The sequence below is a fragment of the Athene noctua genome, chromosome 20 (genome assembly GCF_965140245.1).
Source record: "Athene noctua chromosome 20, bAthNoc1.hap1.1, whole genome shotgun sequence".
Classification (NCBI taxonomy): Eukaryota; Metazoa; Chordata; class Aves; order Strigiformes; family Strigidae; genus Athene; species Athene noctua.
This window is the reverse complement of record NC_134056.1, coordinates 10,364,618-10,377,573: the sequence shown is the minus strand read 5'-3', so window position 1 is coordinate 10,377,573 and position 12,956 is coordinate 10,364,618. Positions and strand designations below refer to the sequence as shown.

The following is a 12,956-nucleotide window of genomic DNA, read 5'->3' as shown; positions in this document are numbered from 1 at the left end:
TTTCTATTCCTGAGATAAATACCCCTGTAATGTAGTGACTGTGGGATGAAGGAAAAAAATGTTTGTTTTATGACATTTGTCTAGAACATCAGAGCTATAAATTAAAACCAGCAAAAACCATCAGCACTGAATATAGCCTCACAGAGGCATTTGGATAACCTCTGCTCCCAGTCCTTCCCCCCTCCTTCCCTGAATTGCAAATACCCTGTCAATGTTTCTTCAATATAGGCTTTTCATTCTCTTTTAACCTCATCTTCCATAAACTCAGGCAAGCCAGCAGATTTGTTTGGTTGCTGCTCTAATGAGCAGAGTGTCGACATTCAGTGAACATGTTTAATGTGTTGAACAAATATAATAAAGCCAGATACACCCTGTACATCTCTAACCCCTTTGGAGAGTCATTGTTTAAAGAAGCAGTCTTAAAACAAAGTCTTCTGCAGCCTGCCTTAGCCCATTTTATTTCAGCAGACCTGGCTGGGTCACGTTCCTCTGTCACACCACTCCTAGGACATATTTTGTTTGCCTGGCAGTGGGCTGAGCTCAGTGTTGGGTGCAACTGAGCCCCACTCTCCCTAAATTCCCTTTGAAGGGCATCACGTGTTTTTTTTTCCAGCTCCTAGCTCCCAAGAAATCCTTTGTGAGCTGAATTCCAAGCTGGTATATACAAAATACAAACTCAAACTATATGTATATTCATATCTATCTATATACATATGAAAAATAACTAGTTGCATCTCCCTATTTCAGTAGTCACTGACCTGGAAGCACGTACAACATCCATGGAGAGTCTATAAAGCAGAAAGACCTGTGTTAACTCCACATGTTCTGCTCCGTGAGAGCTGCTACGTAAATAATTACATGCTGCTGGCTGCTGAGAGCAGGGCACTGGTGACCGCTGGAGGAGATGACGAGTTGAAGTGGCAGGATGGGACCAAACCTCAGCTCTGCTGCTGGGGGCACTGCTGAGGCTGGGGAAGCAGAGCTGGCTTCGTGTGATGTCCGAGTGCCCTGGCTGACCTGCCTGAGAGAAGTGACACTGAGCTGATGTGATTTTGAACTTACTCAGGCTCTTCTTCAGGAAAGCTTCTCACTTTCAGGACGGTTCTTTAAAATGGTGCAGTACTGTTCCTCCGTGGCTGAGTGTCTCCCACTGTTAATGTGCTCATTAGTCCATTAAGATTTCACATCAGCTCTTGACAGCTGTTTTTATTCCATCACCTGATGGCTTCTCAGCCAAGACTAAGTATTAAATGCTGAGATGTTCATCTGGGGCAAACAAAAGCAGTTCTGGACCCAGGGAAAAACCAAATATTTGGGTTTTACCTTATTCCAAAGTCCTCATTGCTTGTGCCCCTCCCTCTGCAACGCTGTCCTTTTCTGTACCAAGAAGTTCTTATAGCATCCATAAACAGAGACTTTATAGAGCAGAAAGACTTTTATTTACTGCATGATCTCTGCTCCTTGAGGACTGCTACCTAACTGCTTAAGTAATTCCTCCAGCTGATGGGTGACAGTGCAAATAGTGGGAAGGACACCAGGTCAAAGTGTCTGTATTCTTGCCAGAGCCTCTGAGAACATCCTCAGCTCTGCCCAGGCAGACTGGTTAATTTAGACTATTCAACTCTCTGCAAAAGTTCCATAAACCTTTTTTTTTTTTTTTAAAGTTTTTGTTACACTTCCAAAATAATTCAGTTGGATTTTTGACTGCAGACCCCAACCTGCTGGACTTGTTTATGTGCAGCCTGTAATTTGTGATATGTGTGACTCCTGGTCTTCTGCAGCGCATAGAAGTGTTCCCTTTCCACGAATGTTTGTGTAAACAGAAATCACTTTATGGTTATTCCCAGAAAGCAGGAACAGTTGTGAATTCATGGAAATGATGTGAATGCAAGTTTGTGAGCAGTGCTTTGCATAATTGAGTGCCACAGTTGAAAGCTCAGTGCCCTGGTTCATATTCTCTGGTGTAAATCCAGAGTAACTCCGATGGAGTGGGTTAGGCTTGGGCTCTGAATTCTGGGCTCTGAATTATTTGAGACCAGATTGTCCATTTAGGAAACAAGTTTGTGTGTGCACTGTATGCCCTTGTGCCTATACCTGCTCTTAGCATATTGCTGGCATCAGCACCAACCCCGCAGCAAGAAATTTCCTCTCAGCAGCTAACGACTAGCCTGGAATTTGCAATCATTTTGAACATACTGTATGCACATGGGACTTGATTACTACAACACACATCATGCTTTGGGCTTTTTTTTTTTCTGCTAAACACAAATACAACTTCCTGTTTAGGAATTTGAGCTTCATATCCCAGTGGGCATGTTTTAGTGTACTAGAAGTAACTATTATTTGACTCTGCTGTGGCAGGCAGATGAAGTGCTGATCTGCCCAAAATGTTGCTGTGTTACAGTCATTGGTGAAGAATAGGAATGGCAGGCAATTCAGCCTGGTGCAAAACTAGCATCTAGCATGACAAGGCCATTTGAGTCTTAGGTGTTTTTACTTATTCTGATTAGTTTTTCTATTATTCATGTGTTTGCTAATTAGCTTTAGGTCAGTATCCAGAGCCTGCAGCTCTGCAGAGCCAGGCTGCGGTTGTGCTCGCCTCTGTACAAGGACGTGGGAGAAACAGAGTCCCCTTCAAGCTACCCTCATCTGTCCTCATATGCATTTGGTTATTGCATCTGTTTAGTTTTTTTTTTTTTTTGTGGTTTGTGGCCATCTGGGTGGCTGAGGGTCTTTGTGGCCTCGGCAGGCAGGAAACCTGGAGAAGAACCCGCTGTGGTGCAGCCCCCTGCAGCCCCCTTGCAGTGGTGGTGCTGCCCAGTGCCTGGCACTTGGAGGAATGTTCACACATGCACCAGCTGCAGCAAAGCTGTCTGCAGCCCCGAGGAACAGGGGAATAGTGGAAGGGTGTTGCAAGAGTTTCTCCTCCTGTTAGGCAGTCACTCAGTGTGTACAGTGGGTGTGAGTTGTGGGGGAGCTGAGCAAGCCCTCTCCTGTACAAACTAAGTGAAAGGAGTTGATGCTGGCAGAGCCCCCGCTCGGGGCACTGGGCTTAGGGGTTAGAGTTTTCTTAGGTCTGTGGGAAATGCCATGCATGCAGCTGTTGAAACTTTGTGTCTCTACATGGCTTAAAAATGGAGAGAGAGTTGAAACTGTGCTGTGGGCAAAGAGTTGAAACGTGCCTTTTACTGCTTCTGAGCCTGCATGAGAGCCTACAGCCAGAGGGGAGGGGCAGGATTGCAGCAATAGGCCTCCCCAGCCAGCGGTCCTCGCTCTTCCTCAGCCCATGACAGAGGAGAAAGCTCCATCCAGCGCAGGGTGAGACCATCCAGGCCTGGGGGGTTGATACCCAACACCGCAATTCGCCGCATTAGTGGGCTAATCAGTTTTCCCCCCCAAGACCAGTCCTGGATTGATTGCATCAAGCTGCCTAGCTCGCCCAGACCTTATCTACTTTATCTTTCCTTTGAATCACCCTTTCTTCTTCTCTCTCGAATGTCGCTGTGCAGATCCTGACGGGGGAAGACTGGAACGCAGTGATGTACCACGGCATAGAGTCGCAGGGTGGCGTCCGCTCAGGGATGTTCTCCTCCATTTACTTCATTGTCCTGACATTGTTTGGTAACTGTATCCTTACATGTTGCCTTGTGTTAGTGGCACAATGCTGGGGTGCTAGAAATACCTAGTTTTATTTAAATTCTCACACTCCCACTTATGCTTTTTAAAACAAAATCATTGCTGTAACTTTGCTCCTTACGGCACCCAGGATAACAGGTGTAAGCTGTCCATGTTGGTGTCACTTTTCTGATGGCAATGTAAGCATAGTCTTAATTAATTTTAATTTTCATGTTTTCCCTTAAGAATGTCTTATTATGAGTTTATGTTGTGGGAAAAATGGCTGAAGTTAAATCAGAGCAGGACCTCTGTGCCTTGAATATCATCACAGATAGTTTAGATCAGGGGAAGGAAGAGTTGAAACTGCTTTGGTGTGTAGGTCAGGATCCAGTCTCTTGGTGCCTTTGTCTACATGTGAGCTTAACCAGCTATGCTATTCCAAATGCCTGAAATTATCTTGTCACCACATAATACTTAAAACTTAAGTCCAGATCTAGCATTTCAGACTCTGGGAGTATTTGGTCACGTTCCAAGACCTGACACATGAAGTGTTTGAAGATGTTTTGTTCTGCTTAGTCAGGAAAATCTCTTAAGGGCAACAGGAAACTGGGAGCTTGCATCCCCCCCAAATGCCCAGGGTGTCTGCTGGGGAGCCCGCACCACTCTGACATGTGTTATCTCCCCAGAGAGGTTTAAGAAGGCAAGGCCGTAACAGTCACATGGAGATGGGATTTGGAAAGGGAGGGTGTATTTTCTACAGAAATAAGCAAAGAGATTCTCTGATCTAACAGCTGGGTATGTTTAGGAGAGCCAGCAGAGCACAGTAGTGATGGCTCTGTCCCTGCCTCATGATGGGGGCTGCTGACAGGCTGATGCTGCGTAGCCTTGCTCACATTAACTGGGTACAAAGTTGGTGCGAGAGGTTTGCTGGCTGCAGTGACAAGCTGTGTGGAGTCAAACAGAGCATCCTTAAAAATTGAAACCTATAAAGTGTTGCATATATGAGGCAACCCGGCTGGTTTGTTTGTTTGGTAAAATAGGGGTAATAATGCTGAGCATTGCCACTCTGCTTGAGATCTCTCTGGAGGGTTTCCCAGCAGTGTGAACCTTCTTGCTAGTTACGGTCCCACCATTTGTCTTTTCCTAGGAGTCCTGTTTGGGCTGGCAACATCAGCTGGGTACCTAGGAGAAAGGGAAAGGCACTTGGGGGGAAATACTTGTGGTAAAGACGTAGAGTTATTATAGACATAGACTGCTTCAGCTGGCCGTCAAGATGACAAGTGATGACATGTCAGTGCCCATGGACTGCATGGCAGGGCTCCGATACTTTGCTTTGTCTGAAATCTCCCCGTTAGCATGAGGAACTGAGACAGGGAACAGTGGAGCAGACAGTTTGTGAGCTGTGCTTGTCACACAAGTGTGTCTCTGTGGGATTCATCCCATTAATGTGCACTGTCAGAGCCAGAGCAGCCGCAATGCCCAGGCTGGCTCAGATGCTATGTCAGACATCAGTCTCGTGGCGGGCAACATGCCTCCTTCCAGAAACACAAGGCTTTGGAAAACTGGGTCAGTGGAGAGCTGTGAGGGAGGGAGATCTCTAAATCCTCAGGGCTTGGCATTTGAAAACTAGATTAAGCTATAATCAGTCTTGACAGCAGAACTAAGAGAGAGACTTTTAACGTTAGAGCAGCTAAGATCCAGCATTTTTGAGGAACAGGATATAAATTCCCTCCTTGCACCTTTAATTCAGAGGGGGCTTCTCCCCTGTCTTTTAGTTTTCATTAAAAGGGAAAGAGCAGGGAGTGTTCAAGAGGAGGGAGTAAGTACCTGGATCACCTATTGCCACTGCTGTGAATTTTGGTATTTGCTTCTGCTTGCCCTGGCAGAGTGGTGAGTCAAAACCTTACCCACATTCTCGCCAAGTGTCATCCTGGCAGAGAGCAGCTGTCTTGCTTTCCCTTCCGCTGTCCTGCGCTGAGGAGATCCAGGAGGTGATTTTCCTGGCTGCTTCCCTGGGGCCATCTTCGGTACCTCTCCCATCCCCTTTGCCTGCATTCGCATGCTGGTGGCACAACTTTGGTGCAGCCAGAGCACTCCTCGGGGCACTACCTGTGCGTTCAGCATGGAGGATATGTCAGGCGGGATTCTTTAATTCTTCAGGAGCCCTGCAGATGGGGATGAGTTTGCTGCAGGTGAGTTTCTATGAGCACAGATACCTGGCTGAGAAAGAGTAGCAACATTCAGAAACCCTTTTGTAATGTCCTAGAAGACTTCCTTCACCAGCTTCTAGCGATCAGTTACAAACCTGAAGCAAATTATTAATTTCTGTGGAGATTTACATCCCTGTTGGAGAATTAGAGGCCTGGCTTAGATTGTCTCTGTAGAAACTTAGTCTGAGAGCATCAGCTGCTTTCACAGAGAGCTTGTAAGAGCCTTTCTGCATCACACATAGACCTGTTCGCCTTTAAGCACCATGGGCAGGAGGAGAGAACTGAGGCTGGAGTGTGTGGTGGAGGATGAGGGGTTAAATCTTTTTCTTGTCTGTTTATCGTGGGAATTGCAGCAGTAAGCCCACTAATGCTTGTGCTGATATTTCAAACAGTATTTCAGTAAGGTCAGTGCTACTCCTGCTTTTCACAAACTACAGTTTTGATGCTGAGAGCAAGCAGCAGGCAGTCATTTATCTCTGAAGGAAAGCTGAACTGTATGACTTACCAGGGACTTAAGTTATCATTAACTGTCAAAACATAACCAGGAACGTCTGAAAATAAAGTTTAGTCTGCCAGAAAAGAACAGTCCTGCATTTTTGCAGGAAATAAAATAGTCATTAATGTCAATGATGCTGCAGTGCCCCAGCGATGTTAAGGACAGGCGAGTATACAGGGTGAGGTACATTTTGAGCCTCGGGCTCACCTTCCCAAGGAGAGCCCCACAGCCCAGCAAACACCAGGAGGATGTCCTATAGAGAGCAGCCCAAGTTGTTGATTAGCTTAATTATAGGTTAATTTAAAGTCAACTGTCTTTTCTGCTCTAACTTGAGACTTCACAGAGCCCTCCCCCCTCTTCCTTACAGAACTCCCTCCAAAGAGCTTAAAAAGTGTAATCTTTTCATGCAGTGGATCTTTCTCGTTTGTCAAGTGTGGATTTGCCACCAGCCCTTCCCACACAGACATTCACTGCAACCGAATTTCTTAAGTGGGATTTTTTGTATTTATTTTTTTATATCACTACCATTGAAATCAGCCTAAGCCCTTCTGGATGCCAGTCAGCAAAAGGCACTTTGGTTCCTCTGCTGGGAGGGGTTATATTTTCAGTTTTTGAACACCGGAGTTTGCTGAATCCATTTTTAAGAGTTTAGTAAGATTGGATCAAGTCTTGTTAGAGAATTGGCATTGGTGATTTTGAGTCATCTTGCAAAACCTACCCTTTTTGAACATGAGGGACTCCTTTCCTCTCCCAGAGCTGCTCAGGGCATTGTGATTGCGCTTTTTCATGAAGAAGAAAGGCAGGTGGGTGCTGGCTTTCCCTGCTTCTCACTGCAGCTTGGTTGTTTGCTTGAATCCATTTACTTTTTAGGGACTGTTGCAAAGAAAAGATCCAGAAACTTTGGATTTTGTAAGTTGGAAGTCTTCACGTTACACTCCCAGTTCCAGAGAGTCTGTGTGGAGCAGGTTTCCATGTCTGAATTTGTTTATTGAAAGTAGTATGATTAGAGTAACAGCAGGATTTGGCCCATTTTCTAGGAAATTACACCATGCCTGTATTTATTGTTATCTAGTTAATTGACAAATTGATGCATCTGTTTAGGAAAGAAAAAAGAAAAACAAAAAAGAAAAACTTCAGAGGAGCCTGAAATGAAAAGCAAGAAAAGCCTAGAGCGTGCTGCCCTTCCCCTTGCCCTTAGCTGCCATGCAGGAGGGCCATACTCAGCCCCAGCCACTGGCCAGCGAGGCCCATGGATCTGCCCAGGTTACACAGCCTGGACCAGAGGTTGGAGTTTGGGTGATATTTGGGAATCCCTGAGCTCTGCAGAAAGGGCTGAGGGACCTTTCTTAGGGCAGAAACACCCAATTCTGCAAGATTGAGTCTGCTTGGAGATGGATCAAAACAGCCTGAACTGTTAAAAGAAAATTAATTATATTTCCAGTGGTTGATTATGTTACACGAGACATTTTCAGCATGTGTGTGTAGGAGGCAGGGGTAGGAAGACAGTTTTATTACCGAGACATTTATTCCCCAAGCAGGAGCTTGGGAGTGTTTCCAATGTGTTGGAAACACCCCAGAGAAGAAACCCAAATGGCTGTGGGCAGCAGTGCCTCAGCCTCCCTGCGTGCACCCCCAGCCTCCCTGCCTGCACCCCCAGCCTGCAAGGGACAGCATCCTCTTGCCAACCATCAGTTAAAAGGAAATGGGAAAATTAGTATCTTTGCAAATGAAAAGTTGATTGAGCTCTGACTTAAGCGTGGGAGGGAGGTGATAATTTCAGCATCCTCTTTCCCTCTTTCTTGTTCTTTTTCTGCTGGGCTCACTGGGATTGAAGTGCTCCCACCCTGTGCTCTTTGCTGTCCTGATGGAGGAAGGAGCAATTGATGGGCATCACATTTCAAACCTCAGTCTGTCTAAGGGGAATCATCTTTATGTGATAAACCCTTCCATCTCGTGTCACAAAACACAGAGAAAACCTGATGGATGACATGGGCTTTGTCTGGAGAAACTCCAGGCTCTGTGTCCCATCCCCTGCAGAGTTTGGCAGTCAGGATGCAGATGCATCCTGAGAGATTAAATACAGCTCCTGCTTTCTACCGTCACAAGCAGAGGCTCCAATTCTGATAGGCATTCAGGCTCTGGAGACACTCGTCTTAATGGGCATTAGAGATGTGAATGTCTGGTCCTGAAGTCTTGGTTGAATTATGTTTGGTAAAAGCTCTTGGGAGGGAAAGCAGAGTCTCTGAGCTGGTTGTCTGGGCCAGCTTTGGTGCCTGTCTGCCCTGGAGAGTCTCCTGATGCCATGCCAGCATGGGGCAACGGCTCCACAGCCAGCAGTGCCCGCAGGCAGCGTGCTGCCCCAAGGCTGCTGGAGCACGATGATTTCTGGACACGCTCCTGTTGGGCAGAGATGACTGTACCAGTGAATCAGCCTTGCATGGCCCCTGGCTACTCTCTTTATAGAGAAACCTCAGATGCCTGCTCCAGGCATCCTTCTGAGAAACGAAAAGCAATCAGAGGGGCACCGAGGCCAAGGTTTCCCAAAATCTCGTTGCAGGTTTGTCAGCGCCCTAATTGCTCACGCCTCGCCTCTCCTCCTCTCGCTGCCCCTCGTCCCTCAGTCCCACCTTCGCCACGGCATCGCTTTGGGCGTTGCTTCCAACTCACGGACCAAAACAGCGGAGACATTAACCCAACAGTAAATAACCAGATTAGTTGCCTAAAACTGCTGCTGTCGTTTCACTCTGACCTGCACCTGGTCCCAGACTCGGGTTTGCTCTGCTGAGGACAGCGCAATACAAACCCAGCAGCAGCACATTGCTGTTAAAGTCATTGCGAATCTCCAGAGGATAAATACTCATGAGATCAACTCCGTTCTCGTGTACATTCATATTTAGAGGAGCAATCATAGCTTTACACAGCTGCAGAGTGACTGACTCCCCTGTCACCAGGTAATGTGCAAGAGCAAAATGTGTTTTCTTCTTGGAGAATAGCTTAGACTTGGTTTTGCTTTGCTTGCTCTTCTTTCATATGCAGAGGAGTCTGATTTATAATTGTTTTGGGGATGTTTTGTAGACACATAGCTGGAATACCAACAGTAAAATATATGAAGGGACAAGTAATAGCTGAAATCATTAAGTGGAAAAATGAAAATAAAATATGAATAAATAATTATAGGGTAATGGTATGTCTTAGTGATATAATGCAGTGCTCTGCAGAGAGACCCAGGCTAGCGTAGGCACTGGCAGTTGTTTAGCTGGGCTACATGCAATTTGGCCTGGTCTAACGGCCCGTTTCCCAGCAGAGCTCATTAGCTTAGGCTGGGTGTCCTGCTAACAGGCTCTTCTATAGCTGTGCTCTGCGTGATGCTGCAGCATTCAGGATGGAGGATGTCCATGGTGGTCTAATTGTCATATTGACTTCAGTGTGATAAGTCATGATAGTAATGCAGCAGTGACCTAAGCTTAACTTTTTCATGGTTCCCAATGTCTTTATATAGCTATATGTATATATTATGCAAATGTTAGCTTTAAAATTACCAATTTCAAGGAGCTCTTGCAGTTGTCCTTTTAAACAGGAGGGAAAAATGAAGGTGAAATCCTCTGTGTGTGTGTGTGTGTGTGTGTATGGACAGTGTAGGTGTGGGTTTTATGCAGTGAAAAAACAGGGGCTGTTGTGTCTCTAGGACCACCATGCGGTCCCATACCGGTTGCACCTACAGCCCTGTAAATCCCATCTGCTCAGTGTGTTTGTGGGTCTTCACCAGTGACATGTGGTGGGGAGATGACAAATGGGTGTCCAGTACCTGCTGCACTGCGGAGCTGGCTCCCAGCAGAAGTGGGTGAGTTAGAAATGAAGACAAAGCAATGGTGCAATGGGTCGATCCATGATATACTGATGATTGCCAGTGGGGAAAGAGGGGTAGTGGCAGCAGAAGGAAAACAGTTTGCTGCATCTGCTGTGTGAAGGCTTTTTCCTTAGCTGCTCCCCTAAAGATACGCTCCTGAATGTCTTCTTGGCTATCGCTGTTGACAATCTAGCAAATGCCCAAGAGCTGACCAAGGTATGTACAAGATTTCTGTTTCTTCAAACTTAGACCACAGCTGCTGGATCTAAAGCACGTTACTGACCCTTCCAGACACCCTGAGATTTTCTCTAGAGCCTGTTCATGCGGTATCTCTGTTTACCAGTTTGCATTGCAGAGAGGGACCTGGAGGTTTATTCTTGTTCAGATTTGTTTCATTTCAGGCTTGTTTCAGTGAACTATTTCATGTTCCTTGGTTTTGTTTTATCACAGAGTGGGTAGTGGGCATTGCTCATCTCATTGCTGCATGGAGATGCACAGGCATTCGTAGCATTTGCTGTTTTCAAAAGCAGAGGCGAAGCAATTAATGGGTTTTGGCTGACTTGGAGCTGAGACATGGGGAAACGCAGGTGGTGTATTGCTGCTTTTGCTGTGTCACACTGATGTTTCATACCTTGCTGAGTTTTGGGATGATTCAAAGAATTAACGTTCTCCAATCAACTCCCTGGAAAACAACTAACAGAGGCTATTGTGAATACTCTGTGAAGATATTATCATCTTCCTGCCTTTCACCAGCTGCAAGAGAAATCTGAGGCACCAGCCCAAGTGCAGGCAAAAAGCCAGGTACTGGCAAGAGATGGCAATGACACCTGTGTAACTTCCCTGTATGCGCAGATTCATATTGGAGCATTCCCTCTGGAGAAAATCTTACAGCCTCAGTATTGCGCAGGAAGGATTGCAAGTGCTGCAGTTTGTATTTGCGTTATTACATACTTTTGATTTCTCGTTGTAGCATACTCAGTTGTATTTGTGAGGCAGCATTAGATTTCTTTCGCACCTTTCTAGTTTGTTCTCACCGAGTGGATCAGAACACGTACACCCTGTTGCTGTGCTGCTGCCATTGCCATGTCACTGACCTGGTAGTGGCAAAAGAAGCACCATATCTACTTTAGCAGTTGTATTTTACAAGCTTTAACTCATATACTCCCTATAGGGTAAGAGGATCACTAACCATGGGCTTAGGCAGCGGTGGGCAAGGACGTTTTCTCTTTTCAGAGTTGTAGAAAGGTGCAGTAGCTCATGGATACATGATGGAACTCCACAGTTCAGGGACACAGAGGTTTCTAGGAGTTTCCTACCCCACTCCAGCTGCTGAAGACCAAAACAGCCAACCATTCTGAGCTAAAATCCACGTGTCCACGTGTCTGTTGCAGCTGAGCTTGTCTTTACCAGCTCTCCTTTTCTGCTGTGGAGCTGTGTGACCATCTTCAGCTTCCAGCTTTGACTGATAGCTGATACCCAGTGCAGACCGTCCAAGAAAGGCTGGCGGCTCTCAGGTGTATAATAAATGTTCCTATATCTCTGAGACCATGTTTGTTCTGTATCCCTCCTCTCTTATAATGCAGTTCAAGGCTGCGTTTAATGGTTCTCAGTGTTTTTTCAGGGGAGGTTTTTCCCATATAGCAGCTTGGCTGTTTCTGTTCTTTCTAAAGCCCACAGAAATCTCCAGCCTGGAGGCATGCATCCTCCCAGCCTGTTCAGGAGATTTACAGGCATTCCTTGCATGTGCTAAGAGAGAGAATCAGGCCCAGCACAATTCTTGGATAATGAAGCTCATCCTACTTCTTAATCCTTTTAGTGCTTTCTTGTGAATATTTCAACAGCTGACTGGGACAGTTAGAAACCTGACTTTGTTGATGTTTATAAAGTATAATTAAATATTGATGGATTTGGCAGCATTACCAAATCATAAAGCTTCTTGAGAAACTGTTTTTTCTTTAATTTTATTTATGATCCCAGAAAACCACTAGGGCTTTCAAAAGAAGAGAAAAAAAAAGATAAAAGTAATTCAATTATATAGCATACCTGGAGAATGAGGGATTTATTGCTAAGTAAATATGATCATGCAAAACCAAAATTGGCCTGGAGATATAATTAAGTTACTCAGGAGTAAGTTGATCTCAGGAGACTTTCTTGACATTTATGCTGTAAAACTAATCGAGATCAGTGCTGCATATAATGTGGGAAAGCCATAAGCAGTTTGCAGCTGCCTCTGTTTTGGGAAGACAGAAAGCTTTCCAGCTAACCTTCAGGACTGAAACATTTCAACCAACGTTTCCACTTCTGGATGCTGATTTGGACTTCTTTTATCATGGCATTTCAACATTTATCAGTAGCCTTAGCTGGGCTTTGTGACCTGTAACAGAAGTTATCAGAATTGTAACTATATTTAACTCAAGCTTGATCATCCGATGTCTCTTACAAAACTCACCAGTAGTTTAGAATGACTCATTTTTTGGGAAAAATAAAAGAATCACCTTCTTTGCTTTAATATATAAAGAATCTGTTCTCCAGCCTCCACCTCTCCCTCTCCAGGTCTCTCTCCTCCTCTTCCTGTTCTGGCTCTCCTTTAACACTGACTTAAACTCTGCCAACTTAATTTCTAGTGATTTCTCAGAACTGTCCTCAATCTCTTTGGGTTGCCAATCCCCTAGTTTTTTCCATATATTAACAGGTTTTTCTTCCTGTTCACTTATTCAGAGTGGAATCTAAAGTTGCCCCCAAAGTTTACTTTTAAACTCTTCTCTCTGCTGACCATCCCACAATACCT

The 12,956-nt window shown here is 45.3% G+C and overlaps 1 protein-coding gene across 12 annotated transcripts in view; it reads left to right on the top strand.

Moving 5' to 3' along the window:
• CACNA1B (calcium voltage-gated channel subunit alpha1 B) overlaps window positions 1–12,956 on the top strand; it is a 309,602-nt gene that overhangs the window by 189,698 nt on the left and 106,948 nt on the right. For all 12 annotated transcript variants that reach the window (XR_012634942.1, XM_074924011.1, XM_074924009.1 and 9 more), the window contains 2 exons: window positions 3,510–3,627; window positions 10,317–10,384. Coding sequence is in view for 11 of the 12 variants with exons in the window: in XM_074924011.1 (XP_074780112.1) it covers window positions 3,510–3,627; window positions 10,317–10,384 (186 nt within the window). In the remaining variant the exon portion in view is untranslated. The remainder of the gene's footprint in view (window positions 1–3,509; window positions 3,628–10,316; window positions 10,385–12,956) is intronic.